Source organism: Tauraco erythrolophus, chromosome 20 (assembly GCF_009769465.1).
Source record: "Tauraco erythrolophus isolate bTauEry1 chromosome 20, bTauEry1.pri, whole genome shotgun sequence".
NCBI lineage: Eukaryota > Metazoa > Chordata > Aves > Musophagiformes > Musophagidae > Tauraco > Tauraco erythrolophus.
The window spans coordinates 12,803,952-12,819,381 of record NC_141484.1 but is presented as its reverse complement, the minus strand read 5'-3'; the positions used below and the strand labels follow the sequence as shown (position 1 = coordinate 12,819,381).

Here is a 15,430-nt window from a genome sequence, read left to right as displayed (position 1 = left end):
AGGGACAATCCCCAGGAAAGCCACCCCAGACTTTCTGACTAGTTAGAACCATAGAATAGAATGACAGAATCATTTAGGTTGGAAAAGACCCTTAAGATTGAGTCCAGCTGTTAATCTAACACTGCCCAGTCCATCACTAAACCATGTTCCTGAGCACCACATCTACACGTCTTTTAAATACCTCCAGGAATGACAACACAATCACTTCCCTGGGCAGCCTCTTCCAAGGCTTGACAACCCTTTCAGTGAAGAAACTTTTCCTAATATCCAATCTAAACTTCCTTTGGCAAAACTTGAGGCCATTTGCTCTTGTCCTGTCACTTGTTACTTGGGAGAAGAGCCTGACCCCCACCTCGCTACAACCTCCTTTCAGGCAGTTGTAGGGAGTGAGAAGGTCTCCCCTCAGCCTCCTTTTCTCCAGGCTGAACAACCCCAGTTCCCTCAGCTGCTCCTCATAACGCTTGTGCTCCAGACCCTTCACCAGCTTCGTTGCCCTTCTCTGGACATGCTCCAGCACCTCAGTGTCTGTCTTGTAGTGAGGGGCCCAAAGCTGAACACAGTATTCACAGTGTGACCTCACCAGTGCCGAGTACAGGGGACAATCTCTGTTCTGGTCCTGCTGGCCATGCTGTTTCTGATACAAGCCAGGATGCTATTGGCCGCCTTGGCCACCCTGGCACACTGCTGACTCATATTCAGCTGGCTGTTGACCAACATCCCCAGGTCCTTTTCCACTAGGCAGTTTTCCAGCCATTCTTCTCCAAGCATTGCATGGGATTGTGGTGACCCAAGTGCAGTACCTGACACTCAGCCTTGTTGAACTTCATACAGTTGGCCCTGGCCCATTGATCCAGTCCGTTCAGATCCCTCTGCAAAGCTTTCCTGCCCTCAAGCAGATCAACACTCCCACTCAACTTGATGCAAACTTACTGAAGGTACACTCCATCCCCTCCTCCAGGTCACTGGGCAGCCATGGGACACTGAGCCCTGTGTGCAGCCGGTCCTTATCCCAGAATACATCCAGCAGCTGAGGAATCCCCATCCTTTGCTAACTGATATGTCTGATACAGGGTGCTCACACTGCAGCTGGGGGAAGCTTCCCCCCTGGTCCTCTTAAGAAGCCGCTTTGGTGCCCAAAGCTGGGAGTGGAAGGAGTTTGAGTGTTGCAGTGCTGTGAGCCTGGCCCAGTCTGAAACAACCAAGTCTGGAAGGTCCGTAGAGGCAGCTGTGGTTGCACGTCATGTCGTTGTCACGTCTGGGCTGCACGCTTCTGCTCGTGGGACTTTGGGAGCTGTGTTAGTGAGTGCAGTGGAATTAACCACGGCTCAGCCAGGACGTGGTGCGGGTGGGTTGTGTGAGAAGTTACTGCTTCCAGGGCAGTGGGGTGACCTGTCCTCAACATGCCAGCCCAATTCGTGTAGTTTCTCTCTGAATTGAGTGAGTTAATGATTGTGGGGAGAGAGAATAGATTCGGGGACAACCGTACGAGGAGAGATAATCTTGCTGGAGGTATGGCTCTCCGGGTCAGACCCTGAACCTGAATGGATCTGATGATTCATGGTGACTGGCTATGCAGAGAGGTGGCAACTGGCTGTCCATTGTTTTATGAACAATATGTTGTAGCCCCTGCTGCTGCAGAGCTTCATCCAGTTTCTCCAGGGTGTAATTCCGATGTTAAACCAATGGCAAAATCTTATGGGTTTTGTTTGTTTCATGGTCTTGAAAGGTGAAGCTAGGCTGTAATCTGTAAAATCCAGCTGCCCACGGGGTCATTTGAAATAGATCCCACTGAGCAATGCACAGCAACCAGGGGAGAGCAAAGTTAACTGCATGGTCTGTTTTCTGCAGCCTGGAAACGATAGATAAATCTCTTGTACATGCCATCGAGTCGGCCATCATAGACTGGAGCTACCAGATCCAGAGAGCGCTGAAGAAAGAGTCTTCAGAGCCCCTCCTGCAAGGCAGCAACCCTAACCCCAAGGTGGAACTGGAGTTCTGGAAGAACAGGTAGCCTGGGCAGCCTGGCCAGGGCATGGTGGTCACTGGTGCTGGTTTTGGGTGGAGGGAGAGTGCTGGTGACAGAGCTGCTGCTTCTATGAGTTGAGAAGAGCCGGCTGCCTCAGGTTCATATAGACTTGAGCTAAGGAAAATTGCTCCTGCAGAGTGATCTGCACAGTGTCTGGGAGGTGGCTGGGCAGCTCCTGTGTCATAACTTAGCCCCAGCACAGGGTCTACGTCTTGCGGGAGTCTTTTTGGAAATGGTCTTTCCGTCACTGCTCACTAGGAACCAGCCACAGGAGTAAGAGCTGATGGACACCTTCTGCAGGGACTTCTGGAAATGATGCCCCTGGGCTGGCTGCTGTTCCTCTCTTGATGCCAGAGGGGACTTAGATACTCAATAGCATAGAACAGAATTTCCTTCTGCCCTTTGAAAACCTTTGTGCCACGTTGGTTCGGGCTGAGCCAGGGCAAAGCCCTGCCTTCTGGAGAGCTGTCCCTCCTGCCTGGAGAAACCCCCAATGGCTTCTTTCAGCTGTGTCCTGCCAGTAGCAGAGCTGCTGTTGTCTGAAGCCCAGCACGGTGTGTCTGTCCTGGGGGGTCTGTCTGTGCCTCCTGCAGGAGCCTCCTCCCGTTTCACTTCTGGGACTTGGTCCATGTGGAGCTGGAGCAAACCCTCAATCAGGCCCAGGGGAAGTGGACGGTGTCGGGGGACAGCTGATGCTGCCCCAACGTGGGCTCATAACGTGTCGTGGTCGCTGCAGGTGTGATGACCTGGAATGCATTTACCATCAGCTGAGAACGAGGAAAGTCAGGAACATGGTGGAGGTGCTGGAGAGAGTCGAGAGCAGCTACATCCCAGCCTTCAAAGATATGCTCATGGATGTTGAGGCAGGTGAGACACTGGGGCAGCTTCACCATAGTGCTGACTTTGGCCTTTGTTCATAGCCTGGGGGTGCTGGTTTCAAGCCCGTTGTGGCTGTAATGGCACTGGTCATTTTGTGTGTTTGCTGTGACCGTGGGGACTGCAACCTTCTTTGTGGCCCTCTCTGGTTCATGGAGTGAAGCTGCTTGTGCTTGATCTGATGCTTTTGTTTCCAAGCTGAGATGAACTCGACCACTGGTCTTTTGAGCCAGACCCTTCCCAGAGGTCAGGGCGAGTGGATCTGGGAATTCACCCTGCTGTAATAAAGCACTCGCGTTAATCCAGCAGGACTCACCCTGGCTCTCACCGGCTGCCCTGGTGTCAGTCAGGAGGCTCAGGATCACAGGGCAGATCTTGTAGCTCAGGATCACAAGGCAGATCTGCTTTGTCAGACTGCTGCTTCCCAGGCTTCGCCCGCTGCCGCCGAACATCCTTGCTCAAGGACCAGCAGTTTGCACTTTAGGACGGAGCCTTTGAGCATGAGGATCTCAAAGCCCCTGATGGCAGCAGGCAGGTGGTGTCACCTGTGTCACGGGAGAGGGAAGCAGGGTCCTGCAGTGTGCACAGCTCCAGGCAGGGCTGGGCAGAGCTCTGCGTCCTGCGGGGTGGGAGCTGGGTGGGTGCACCCCGCTGGGAAGGGGCTGCAGCTGGGGGTGAGCGTGACGCACGGCGAGCGCGGCCCCCCTGTCCGTGTGTCCGCATCCCAGGTCGGTCGTGTCCTCCCAAGGCTGCAGGGTCTGGCCACCCACAGGTCTCCTGGGCGCCCCGTCAGGGATGGATTGTTGCAAGGATGGGGGTGGGTGACCCGTAGGTGGCGGTGGGCATCAGCAGATCTGCCTTCTCCTCTCACTTGTTTTGCAGTCTGGCACAAGGCAGTAAGATAAGAGAGCTTTGAGCAGAAAAATGACAAGATTACGTTTTCCAGTTTTCATTCACAAGAAGACTTATAAGGAAGGATTATTTTTTGCCTGTAGGTGAAGCAAAATTCTACCTTAAAAAACCTGCAGCTCTCTTGAATCAAGCGTCATCTTTTTTCTGTGAACTTTGCTTAGGGGAGTTCAGTCCAGCCAAAGGAAACATGCAAATTCCCCTCCACAGTGAAAAATTGTGACCAACATAGAATCATGGAGTGGTTTGGGTTGGAGGAGACCTTCAAGATCACCTAGTTCCAACCCTCCTGCCATGGGCAGGGACACCCTCCACTACACCAGGTTGCCCAAAGCCTCGTCCAGCCTGGCCTTGAACACTTCCAGGGATGGGGCAGCCACAGCTTCTCTCCGGGCTGAACAGTCCCAACTCTCTCAGCCTCTCTCCATAGCAGAGGTGCTCCAACCCTCTGATCATGTTTGTGGCCTCCTCTGGACCTGCTCTAGTAGCTCCATGTCCTTCTGCTGTTGGGGACTCCAGAGCTGAAGGCAGTATTCCAGGTGGGGTCTCACGAGAGCAGAGCAGAGGGGCAGAATCCCCTCCCTTGACCTGCTGCCCACGCTGCTTTGGATGCAGCCCAGGACACGGTTGGCTTTCTGGGCTGCCAGTGCACATGGCTGACTCATGTGGAGCTTCTCATCAACCAACACCCCGAAGTCCTTCTCCTCAGGGCTGCTCTCAATCCATTCTCCGCCTAGCCTGTACTTGTGCTTGGGATTTCCTTGACCCATGAGCAGGACCTTACACTTGGCCTTGTTAAACTTCATGAGGTTCTCACAGGCCCACCTCTCATGGCTGACTCTCTGTGTCCATCTTCAACCCAGCTGCTCTCTGGCAAGACAAAACCATCCAGGCTTTGCTAGCTACGCACGTGCTGACAGATGACACTGTTCTTCACCCCTCCACGTGGAAACTTCTAATCTGTTAAGGATCTGTGTCACACTCTACTCGACAATTTATGTGGGCTTGAGGAACAACCCTTACATAAGGAGCCAAGAGTTCATCGTCATACTGATTAATGCCTTAAAGTGTCTAATCAAAATACAACAAATATTTGGGTTTAATCTGGTTACAATAATAGTATCCCTAATTGGGTATTTTTGACTATGATTAGTCAACTCCACTCCTCCATTACAGCGGAGTTCAGGTTTGTAGGCACCTGGGGTTGTGCCCTCCCTGCTGATGTGGTGGGGTGGCTGTTGTCTGTCTCCTTTGCTGGGAGGGTGATGTTGATAGTGGGAGTTTCTTGTTCCTTGGTCTTGGCGATTATTTTTACGTGCATTTGAGCACTTCCATCACTTCTCTTCTTGTTGGTCCACAGGTTTAACGGTACAACAGTCGCCTGGTTTTATTAACTCTTGCGCTCTGGGATAATCCTTCAGGGTAAAACCGCACAGCTGTGCAAAGCTGAGCTGCATTTTCAACTAGTCAGACATTAGTCACGTTGCTGTTGACAGGTTTGCTGTTACAGCCAGGACGAGTGGGACCGTGGTCCCCTGCCCACGAGTCACGGGGCTGCTTTAGCCAAACCTGAGCTAAAACGAGCTCAGGCCAAGACCTGGGATGCTCCATAGCAAGGTCTGTTGCCTGCTCGTAGCGATGGCAGCACCGTGTTTTCGGTGCTGCCGGGCACGTTCCCTGAAACTCATTTAGCAGTTGTGGGCTCAGCCTCTGCACAAAGCCCTGACCCAGCGCCCTGTCCCTTGCCATCAGGTCATTTTATTTCGTGTTCTGGTTGCTCACCCTTGAACATTGCTCACCTGCAGCAGCAATCTTCAGCACACGGGGAGGTGAGTGTGGTTTGTGCTCGTCAGGGCTGTTTGTTTTCCCAGGCACCTTTCCATCGGGCGAGGTGAGGCCAACATCCAGCTCATAACCCAGCTTGGTGGGTCTTACCCCTACGCCCATCTCTTAACACAGCTCTGGCCGAAGCTCAGGACATTGACCTGCACCTGACGCCCCTCAAGCACCACCTGGAGCACATAGAGACGGTTGAGTTCAGCGAGGTGGAGCCTTTCCTGGTCCCTCTGTTCCACGTGGTGTGTTGGATCTGGGTCACCTCCAAGCACTACAACGTACCCGTGCGGATAGTAGTGCTGCTCCAGGAAATCTGCAACCTCCTCATTCAGCAGGTGTGTGACCGTGATGCCTGCGTTTGCCAAGGGAAGTTTTTTTGTGAAAGTCCCCTCTCTCCTCCTTTCCCCCGTCCTTCCCTGGCAAAGTGAGTCTTAACTTGAGAGGGAGGTTCAAACACGTTCTGGGCAAGAAGTCACTGTTTTCTGTGATGGCAGAAGTGACCTCTCAGGTGTGATTTTGATCTTCCAGGCCCTGGTGTACCTGTCTCCAGAAGACCTTCTGAAAGGGGAGATGGAAGAGAGCCTGGGCAAGGTGCAAACGGTGGTGGGCATCCTGAATGCGTTCAAAGGGGCGTTTGAGGAGAGAAGGGAAAAACTGCACACGTATTATGAACCAGGCCAAGAAGTGAGGGAGTGGGACTTCCATGCCATGCTGGTGTTTGCAAGGTTGGACAACTTCCTGAAGAGACTGGAGATGGTGGAGGTGAGACTCTGGTTTTGAAAAATATTGCAAGCCTTCGGGAAAGCTCTGTAGCCATGAATTCACTTGCTGGCATCTTCTCTTCTTGTAGCTTCACCTGATGCCAGGGGAAGGTGCGGCTCTTTTTGCTGTTAAGGTCTCCTGTTACAGCAAGGCTAGGACCTTGTTTTACCATGTCCTGCTTGATGCATGTGTAGGATATGCAGTTGTGTCCTTCTGGTCAGGTTGGTAGGATGTCATTGTTCCCAAAAGTCTCCTTTTGGGAGAGTGCTGGACTCCTTGCTCATGTTGGGGCAAGGGAATGGGGATTCTTGAGTCCTGTGATTTGCACGACTGTAACTAAAGCAGTGCAATCTCCTAGTCCTCCCGTTGCCATCAGAGACACCCTAGAGCTGGGTCCTGCCTCACTTGGAGAGGCTACATGCTCCCCTTGAGGCTGGGCACCTCTTGGCTGTACTACATGGGGCCATGTTCCTCACCAACTTGTTCTGTCACGTCCTAATGGCCTGTCCCCCTGGGGTGCTGTGACTTAGGAGTGTCCTTTTTGACAAGGCTTGTCACTGTGAGATGGTCATCTGAGGCAGAGACGTCTGGTGTCATGAGCCCTATTGTCCCTGCGTGGCCGAGGGCTCCTTGAGCCGGAGAGGATGTTATTCTGCAGAGAGCAGGTCTGAATGTGTCGAGGTGGCCCCATGTGTATGTGTCGTGGTTTTAGGCTGATCCAGCAACTAAAACTCACACAGTCTCTCCTTCTCCAATAAAGTAGAGAGGAGAGGGAAAAAAAAAAAAAACACAAAAGGACTGAGGGTTGAGGCAAGAACAGAGGGAGCACCCACCAACCATGGTCCTGGGCAAAACAGGCAGCGCTTTTCTCAAAGCAAAACAGTTTATTAATGATTACTTAGAAGGACAAAGGGAAATAAAAACCGATTACTTGAGAGGACAGAAAGAAACAAAACCAGATCTTAAAACCGACACCTTCTCCCCCCCCCCCCACCTTCCTTTTCCTCCCGGCTCTACCTCCTCCCCCCAGCAGCACAGGGGGCAGGGACTGGGGGAGTGCAGGTCAGTTCATTCCGTGCTGTTACTGCTGCTGCTTTCTTAAAGGAGAAGGAGTCCTTACACCTTTTCCCCTGCTCCAATGGATCCCCTACCCACGAGGAAAAATCCACAAACTTCTCCAGCGTGAGTCCAGCCCACTGGAAACAATCCTTCCCACAGATTGCTCCGGTGTGGGCTTTACCACAGTCTCGGGTACTTAGGGAGCTGTAGCCACTCGCTCCGGCGTGGGTCGTCACGAAGACTCCAGATGCCTTTCTGCCTTGTCGTGCCCCCAACACGACCATCCTCGGGCTCAGGCATCTTCTCCCCACGGGCTGCGAGTGGGTCTCTGCTCCACCGAGGCCGTCCTGGTTGCAGGGGGGCAGCCTGCTATCTCACCATCAGCCGCAGGGGAAACTCGGCTCCGGCACCTCCTCCCGCTCCATCCTCACTGACCTGCTGTCGATGCGGCTGTTTCTCTCAGATCTCAGTCCTCTCCAGGTGAACTCAGCCCAGTGGGCACCCTGGGAGTGGGGTGCCCCCGAGTTCCCCAGCTGGCTCCGCCGCCGCCATCCTCCGTGGGCAGCGCCGGCCCGACGCAGGCAGCCGCCCGGCCGGGAGCCAGGGAGCGGGGGCAGTGCCCTCCTCCCTTCTCTGGTCGATCCTGGGCGAAGCACCTTTTCCGGTTCCCTTGTCCTGACTTAAATAGGGCAATTCGCAGAGGCGCCCTATTGGCTCAACCCCGAGGGGGATGGCAGTCTGATCCGGTGGCCAGAACTAAGCCTAACCCGGATCCAAAACCGGGGAGGTCGCAGGGAGCAAAATCCCTCTCCTGCCACCAGAACCACCCCCCCCTCCACATCAAACCATGACAGTATGAGCACTCTCCGTGCTCTCCTTGTCCAGTGGCTGTGTCTGGAGACCACAGTCATGCAGATGCTGTGTGTAGCTGTTTCCTCTCGCGTGGTTAACAGCACACATTCATCTGCCATCCACACACTCCTGAAGTGAATCTCGTTGTTTATTGTTGCCGCGTTCCCAGTGTGCAGTATCAGATGTGCAGTGTACAACCTGCTGGTGTTTGCCAATTCAAAGGAAGGTCTGAGTTTGTCATAGAATCACAGAATGGTTTGGGTTGGAAGGGACCTTCTAATTCCAACCCCCCTGCCATGGGCAGGGACACCCTCCACTACACCAGGTTGCTCAAAGCCCCATCCATCCTGGCCTTGAACACTTCCAGGGATGGGGCAGCCACAGCTTCTCGGGACAACCTGTGCCAGTGTTTCACCTCCCTCAGAAGAATTTCTTCCTTGGATCTAATCTGAATCTGCCCTCTCAGTTCAAAGCCATTGCCCCTTGTCCTATCACTCCATGCCCATGTCCAAAGCCCCTCTCCAGCTTTCCTGTAGCCCCTTTAGGTGCTGGAAGGTGCTGGAAGGTCACCCCGGAGCCTTCTCTTTTCCAGGCTGAACAGCCCCAGCTCTCTCAGCCTGTCTCCTTCTCTTGTTCTCTCCAGTGGAACAGAAGATTTTAGTGGTTTAAATACACAGTATAACTTTGTGAGTTCTTTAACTGTGTTGAAAGTCGCCATGACTGATGTCTATTTTGAAACTATTCATAATGATGGTTTCTAATAGGGTTTGTTGGGCAGGTAAATCGTGCTGGGCAGTGTAGAGAGGAGTATGAGCAGACACAGGAGTATCTGCAGGTCATCGTGAGAACAGTATAAGTGACAGTAAATACACACTGTCCCCTCTGCAAAGTCTCTGGGCACTGATTGCTCGTCGTTTGGTATGGATGTGGGCTACAAGAAAAAGCCACACGAGCTGGTGGCAGAGCGCTGTGACTTTTGACCAGTGCCCTTGTCCTCCTGCCCCGTCGATCCCACACCCCCTGGGACAGTATATGCAGCCAGAGGGAGAGAAGGCCTGTGGAGTGAGCTGTAAAACTATAATGAAAAGCATAGCACACCCCAGCCTGTCAAGGAGGAAAGCTTCTGCCTCTCCCCATCTGTTTGCCTCCACCACTTCTTTTCAAGCAACCTGGTAAGACAAAGCAAGGGGCAGCTGTTATTTCCATGTTGGTTTTGCCTCACAAGGTGTGTGTTAGGGTGAACGTGCTCTTACCAAACCACGTGTGTGCGTTTGCTTTGGAAATCTCGTCAGGGCTGCGGGGCGGCACCGAAGCCTGGTGATGCCTCGGTGGAACATGGCAAGCTCTGGGCCATGGGCTGTGTCCTGAGCTGTGCCCCATCCGGCAGTCGCTGCCAGAGAGGCACTGGCTGAGTGCCACCTGTTTGGGGGTGAAGCTTCGTACTTGTTTAACTTTGTGTTCAGGGTTGTCCTCCAAACTTGGTGCAAGCAGGATGGCCACCAGTAGGTTCCTGTGCTTGAGATCAGCACGTTTCTCCTGGTCCTCTGAGACAACAGATGTTCAACTAGCCCTTGCTTAGCCCTACCAAAAGGGATGGGTGGGGTGGGGTGGTGGCGGGGCTGCCCAGCGCTACTGCCATAGCTGGGTGAGTGGGGTATTTTGCTGAGAGGTGGCATAGCGGGGTCAGGCCCTGCCAGGTTGCAGAGGATGGGAGGGGAAGGACCCATATCCTCATCTCAGCAGAGACCACCAGCTGGGCAGGGTCAGTAACATCCACTTGGACACGTGGAGGTTTGACTGAGCAGGAGCTTTGGACAGTTCAGGTATCTGTAAACATCAGAGGTCTCTTCTTGGTTAATACTTTTAAAATTGGGATTCTTAGCTATGCTGGATGATGTATCAGGGTCTCATATGTTGCTTTGGATCTGTCCTCTAAATAGCAGTTGGCATAGTATTTCTAGTGGCAGCAGCAGATCCCTCTAGGGAGGGACATGTTATGAGCAGCCGTTGATGCCCAGGACAGGTAGGATCTGGGCCCCCCCTTCCCATTTGTGCCACTCAGCTTGAGCACCAGCAGTGTGCCTGGGGAAGTCCTTTGGCACGGCAGCAAGCGCAGCTCCGTGTTGTGACAACTGTTGTCATCCACTTTTGTCAACATCTTAACCTAAATGTGCCTCCATTGACTTTGAAGGATCTCCTGGCAACTGCGTTGGACCTGATGAAGCTGGAAAAGATTGAGTTCAGCGGGATTAAAGCAAAGGCCCTGGGCCAGCAGGTGCTGGACATGTATGAGGAATTCCAGGAAGCGTACAAGGTGTTTGCAGAGCGAACCTATGACTGTCTTGACCTGACCAACACGGTAGGTGGGACCAGCTTGCAGGAACGCCAGCAACAAGTGCATGTTTCCAAAGCAGCAGCTTCCTCCATGATGGAGCCCTGGCTCACGTACAGCCCTGCTGACTTCTTCCCAACTCCTTCCTCCTTTCATTATGATCTGATCTGTCGCTTCTGTCGAAGAGGGAGCTGCCGACCTTTCCTGCAGAGATTTGGGAGTTCTTTCAGGTCTGTATCTGGCAAATCTTGCTAGGTCAGGACCTTAGACCAGTGCAGCTGAGAAACCTGGATTTCCATGCCTTTTACACAAGCTTTTCCCATACGTGGTGTTTGCTGGTGTATATGAGCTACACCAGCACCCACATCTCTTTGCTTTCCTACTCTTGGTGTCTAGCTTGCCTGATGAGCACCAGCTCAGGTAATCTCTGGGGACATGTTTTCTCCTGTCTAGATGAGCACATGGCATCTGGTGTTCTCAGAATTCAAAGGCTCCCTATTTTGTTATCAGTAATGCTTTAATTAAAGGAATATTCCCAGCTGTCTGGGTCATGGCTCATGGCCATCCAGATCACAGTTGCTCACACCAGCAGGTGTCGTACAAGTAGGGCAAAGCAGATGTACCGTGGGCCTCCTTACTGTCTGTTCAGAAACTCCTGCCCTTGGCTTTGACAGTGAGCAGCGTAGCCTGGGTGAACTATGAAGGAAGGGTGGGAATGGCATTTCTGAAGGGGTCTGTGTCCCATGATGTCTGATCTCAGAGGATCTTTGATTTCTTATGCTGCTTATATCTCCAAGGTTGAATATGTCTGAGGGTGGAGACTCCACAGCCTCTCTGGGCAACCTGTGTCAGTGTTTTGAAACTGCCTCTGTTGTTGCCTCATTCACAGCCAACTCATGATCAAAACCACAGCCTTGTTTTGGCTTGGAAGTAGATTGGATTTGGAACTCAGTAGGTGCATCTGTAGGTTTTCTGGATGATGGTGTAGTTTTCAGGCCAAGTAGTAGGAGAGAGAGTGTGGAAATAGTCCATCTTGCCTCTAGGCTGAAGTTAGTGCTTGTGGCACTGTGGAAAGCCCTTGGGACCAAAGGAACCATCCTAGAGGGCCATGATCTCCACCATGGGACAGTAAAGAAATGTCCTCAGGCTCAGTGGAGCTTTACCATTCTGCAATGGCTGAAGGTTGGCCTGAGGAGCGATTTAATTCATGGTGAACAAGAAGATGAAAGATCTGTGGATCAGGAGGTTGCAGGTACCTTCTCAGTGCCGTCTCGCAGCCTCACACTCGCTGTTGTGCCTTCCCTCAGGAGTTCGAGCAAGACGTCTTTGATTTCCAGCAGAAAGTGGAAGACATCGACCGGCGCCTGGGCACCGTTTTCATCCAGGCTTTCAATGATGCCTCGGGCTTGGAGCACGCCGTCAAGGTTCGTCTGTCGCGTCCCTTCGCTTTTGCAGAAGGGAAATCGGGGAGCCGACGGCTTGCTTGGCTGAGAATCCCACGGAGGAGCCAGGTGGTGCTGGGGATGGACAGTGGGACAAGGAGACTTGGAGCTTTTGGGCTGGTCTTGGCTCGTGATGCTCAGGCTCGTGGGTCCCTCACCAGCTGCCAAGCCATGGAGCTGGCAGCAGTGTGTTTGCTGGCAGCTTCAGGGTATTTCTGCTCTTCCCATTAAGGCACGAACAGAACCGACCTCTGCTCAGTTTTAGAAAGAGTAGTTCAGAAATTATTCAAATCAGGCTTTTGATTGCTTTTACTCGTGTCTGTGAGTTGGAGGAAATCATGGTTTTTGTAGGATTTCCCGGTGAGAACCACTGTTAAAAACCAGGTGATTATGGTTAATATCATTAACACATGGTTGTATTTCAATTTTGGAAACGGAGGTTTTCTAGAAACAAGGCTTTGTTCACTAATTAATCTGTCTTCAGAAGAAGTAAATGGTATTTTCTGAAAAATTTTGATATGTTTGTAGAGAAGACTGTAGAAAGTGATAGTATTTCTCTTTCCAAGGTTTTTGGAAAAATAGCAAATTTTGAAGCATTTGAAGAATTTGAAGCGTTGGAATATGGTTCACCCACAGAGCATGTCTGTAACAAAGGGAGGCACAATTTGGAAACACAGGCTAAAGGAAAGAAATTTTCCTTTTCCAAAGTGCCTATCGGTGCAGACATCGGGGCTAGTGTAGAGGATCCCAGTGGATCTGTCTGCAGAAGTTGGGGTTGTGATTTTTTTTCCCCCTTCTTTCCCTGCTCTTTCACCTCTGCAGTTGCTGGACATGTTCGGGAGCCTTTTGGAGCGACCAGCAGTTGCTGCAGATGCTGCTGACAGATACTCTGTGCTCATCAGCATGTTCAGCAGAGCCTTGGACCACGCCAGGCTCATCTACTCCCGGCACATCCAGGCAGAGCTGGAGCGTGGTGGGTGGCATGTGCTGAGTAAAATTGATTTTACAGGAAATTGGATTTAGATTAATTTGGGGGGGTGGGGGGAAGAAACAATTTGCTTTTTCTAAGGAAGTCAAAACGTCCCAAATTGCAAATGTTTTCAGCCTCTGGAGCTCCTTGTGAAAATGAAAATGCCTGGGAAAGCTCGGTTCTTAATATCGAAGCAAATAATCTGTTGGGGGAAAAACCATCCTTTTAAAAATGTGTATATGTGATATGTGACTGGGAATGAAGTCACATGCTGAGCTTTTCCCCCTGCAAGGCTGTGACAAGGAGTTTCTCTCCACACTTGTGCACTTCTTCAAACACCCCGTGGGACCTGCAGGCCCTCTCGGGTGTTCCCCAGTGTGAATTTATTGGGTTTCCCTTGCAAAGGTGTAAACGCAGAGCGTGTGAGTGGGGCTTTGTAACCAAGGGTTTAATCAGCCCCTTCCAGCTTTATTATTTCCCATGAGCCTTGGCACAGGACGGAATGGTTGGGCTCCTGTTAGATGATGAGGATTAGAGTGTGTCTTCTTGAACAGCGACCCCTTTACTTGCCTTGGAAAGACTGTGCTGGAACCAGGCAAGTCTGGAGAGGCAGCACTGCTGGAGCCAGTGCAGGTTCCCAAAGGGAGTGGAGAGGTTCGTGGAGGATGAGTCCATCCTTTGCTGTGAGTTTGGGGGATGTTGCTCTGTGGGTGTTAGATAAGATGGTCAGAACTAGCTCCTGGTCAGAAATGCCCCCATCAGAGTTTGTGGGGAGCAGGGGATGTGTCCCAGGCAAAGGATGCCTCTGCATCGGCTCTTTGTAACACATGCCGGACTTCTCCTTTGATCTCAGGTCCTTATTCAAGGTCCACAGGCATTAGGAGACTTGTTCTGGTCTCAGACCTACACCAGTGTAGCAGATGTGGGATTTAAGGAAGGAAGCTGGGAAATCAGAGCGGTGTTGTGCAGATGAGTTTCTGTGGGTGCATCTTTGGGGTTACAAGTGCAGTATTCAGTCAAATGCTTTTTCAATGTGCCCTCCCCAGGGTCCCCTCCTGTGCACAGGAACATGCCACCGGTGGCCGGAGCGCTGGGCTGGGCTCAGGAGCTGCGAGCACGAATCCAGGTGCCATTTGGGCACTTGAGGCGCATCCCACATCTGTGCGTGTCTGTTCCAGCTAAGTTGCTTTATGATCATCCTGATATCTTTTCTCTAATCAATCTGGTTTTCTTTCTGTGTTGAACACTATCTAATGGTTATAGCTGAAATGATTCTTAGTCAAAGAGGTGTGAAGTGATTGCACTGATGCTTTTCAGCTTCCCTGCAAGCATTATTTTTTTTTTTATAAGAAACTCATTAATTGGCTTTGTTTTGAAGTGGTTAAGAGGCACAGTGGGATAGAACATGGGCTATTCCGCTTTCAGAGATAGTCCTAGGTTGCAACAGAAAGAGATATCAGAACCTTTCCCACTGCAGTCCCACTCAGCATATTCTGCAGGACCTCTTTGGGAGCCACCCAACCCTCATCTGCACACCCCGGTTCTGGCATCATCTGACCTGTGAACGGCAGAGCGGTGCTGGACTGGACTCATCTAAGATGGGTTGATGAAGCTGAGTTTCCATGTTGGTGAACAGATGAAGATTTTGCTGAGCACTGGCAGAAGACAACTTTCTCAGCATTAAACAAAGGAGAAATCTCCAAAGATCAAGGAAAGAAACTAATGCTGGAATACTTATCATCTGAATGCTTGTAATCATGGAAGCATAGAATGGTTTGGGTTGGAAGGGACCTTCAAGATCATCTAGTTCCAACCCCCCTGCCATGGGCAGGGACACCCTCCACTACACCAGGTTGCCCAAAGCCTCATCTAACCTGGCCTTGAACACTTCCAGGGATGGGGCAGCCACAACTTCTCTGGGCAACCTGTGCCACTGCCTCACCACCCTCAGAGGGAAGAATTTCTGCCTTATATTTCATTGAAATCTCCCCTCTTTCAGTTTAAAGCCATTACCCCTTGTCCTATCACTACAGGTTCTGGTAAAAAGCCCCTCTTCAGCTTTCTTGTAGGCCCTTTAGGTACTGGAAGGTGCTGGAAGGTCTCCCCAGAGCCTTCTCTTCTCCAGGCTGAACAGCCCCAACTCTCTCAGCCTGTCTTCATAGCAGAGGTGCTCCAGCCCTTGGATCATCTTTGTGGCCTCCTCTGGACTCGTTCCAGTAGCTCTCTGTCCTTCTTGTGTTGGGGACTCCAGAGCTGAACACAGTACTCCAGGTGGGGTCTCACGAGAGCAGAGCAGAGGGGCAGAATCCCCTCCCTTGACCTGCTGCCCACGCTGCTCTGGATGCAGCCCAGGACACGGTTGGCTT

The 15,430-nt window shown here is 51.8% G+C and overlaps 1 protein-coding gene across 2 annotated transcripts in view; it reads left to right on the top strand.

Moving 5' to 3' along the window:
- The first annotated feature begins 2,802 nt into the window (after positions 1 to 2,802).
- The window catches only part of DNAH9 (dynein axonemal heavy chain 9), a 204,986-nt gene continuing 192,358 nt past the window's right edge, over positions 2,803 to 15,430 (top strand). For both annotated transcript variants that reach the window (XM_086624181.1, XM_086624182.1), the window contains exons 1-7: positions 2,803 to 2,893; positions 5,771 to 5,982; positions 6,176 to 6,409; positions 10,512 to 10,679; positions 11,960 to 12,076; positions 12,917 to 13,067; positions 14,111 to 14,225. In XM_086624181.1, the coding sequence (XP_086480307.1) occupies positions 2,818 to 2,893; positions 5,771 to 5,982; positions 6,176 to 6,409; positions 10,512 to 10,679; positions 11,960 to 12,076; positions 12,917 to 13,067; positions 14,111 to 14,225 (1,073 nt within the window). In that variant the 5' untranslated portion in view covers positions 2,803 to 2,817. The remainder of the gene's footprint in view (positions 2,894 to 5,770; positions 5,983 to 6,175; positions 6,410 to 10,511; positions 10,680 to 11,959; positions 12,077 to 12,916; positions 13,068 to 14,110; positions 14,226 to 15,430) is intronic.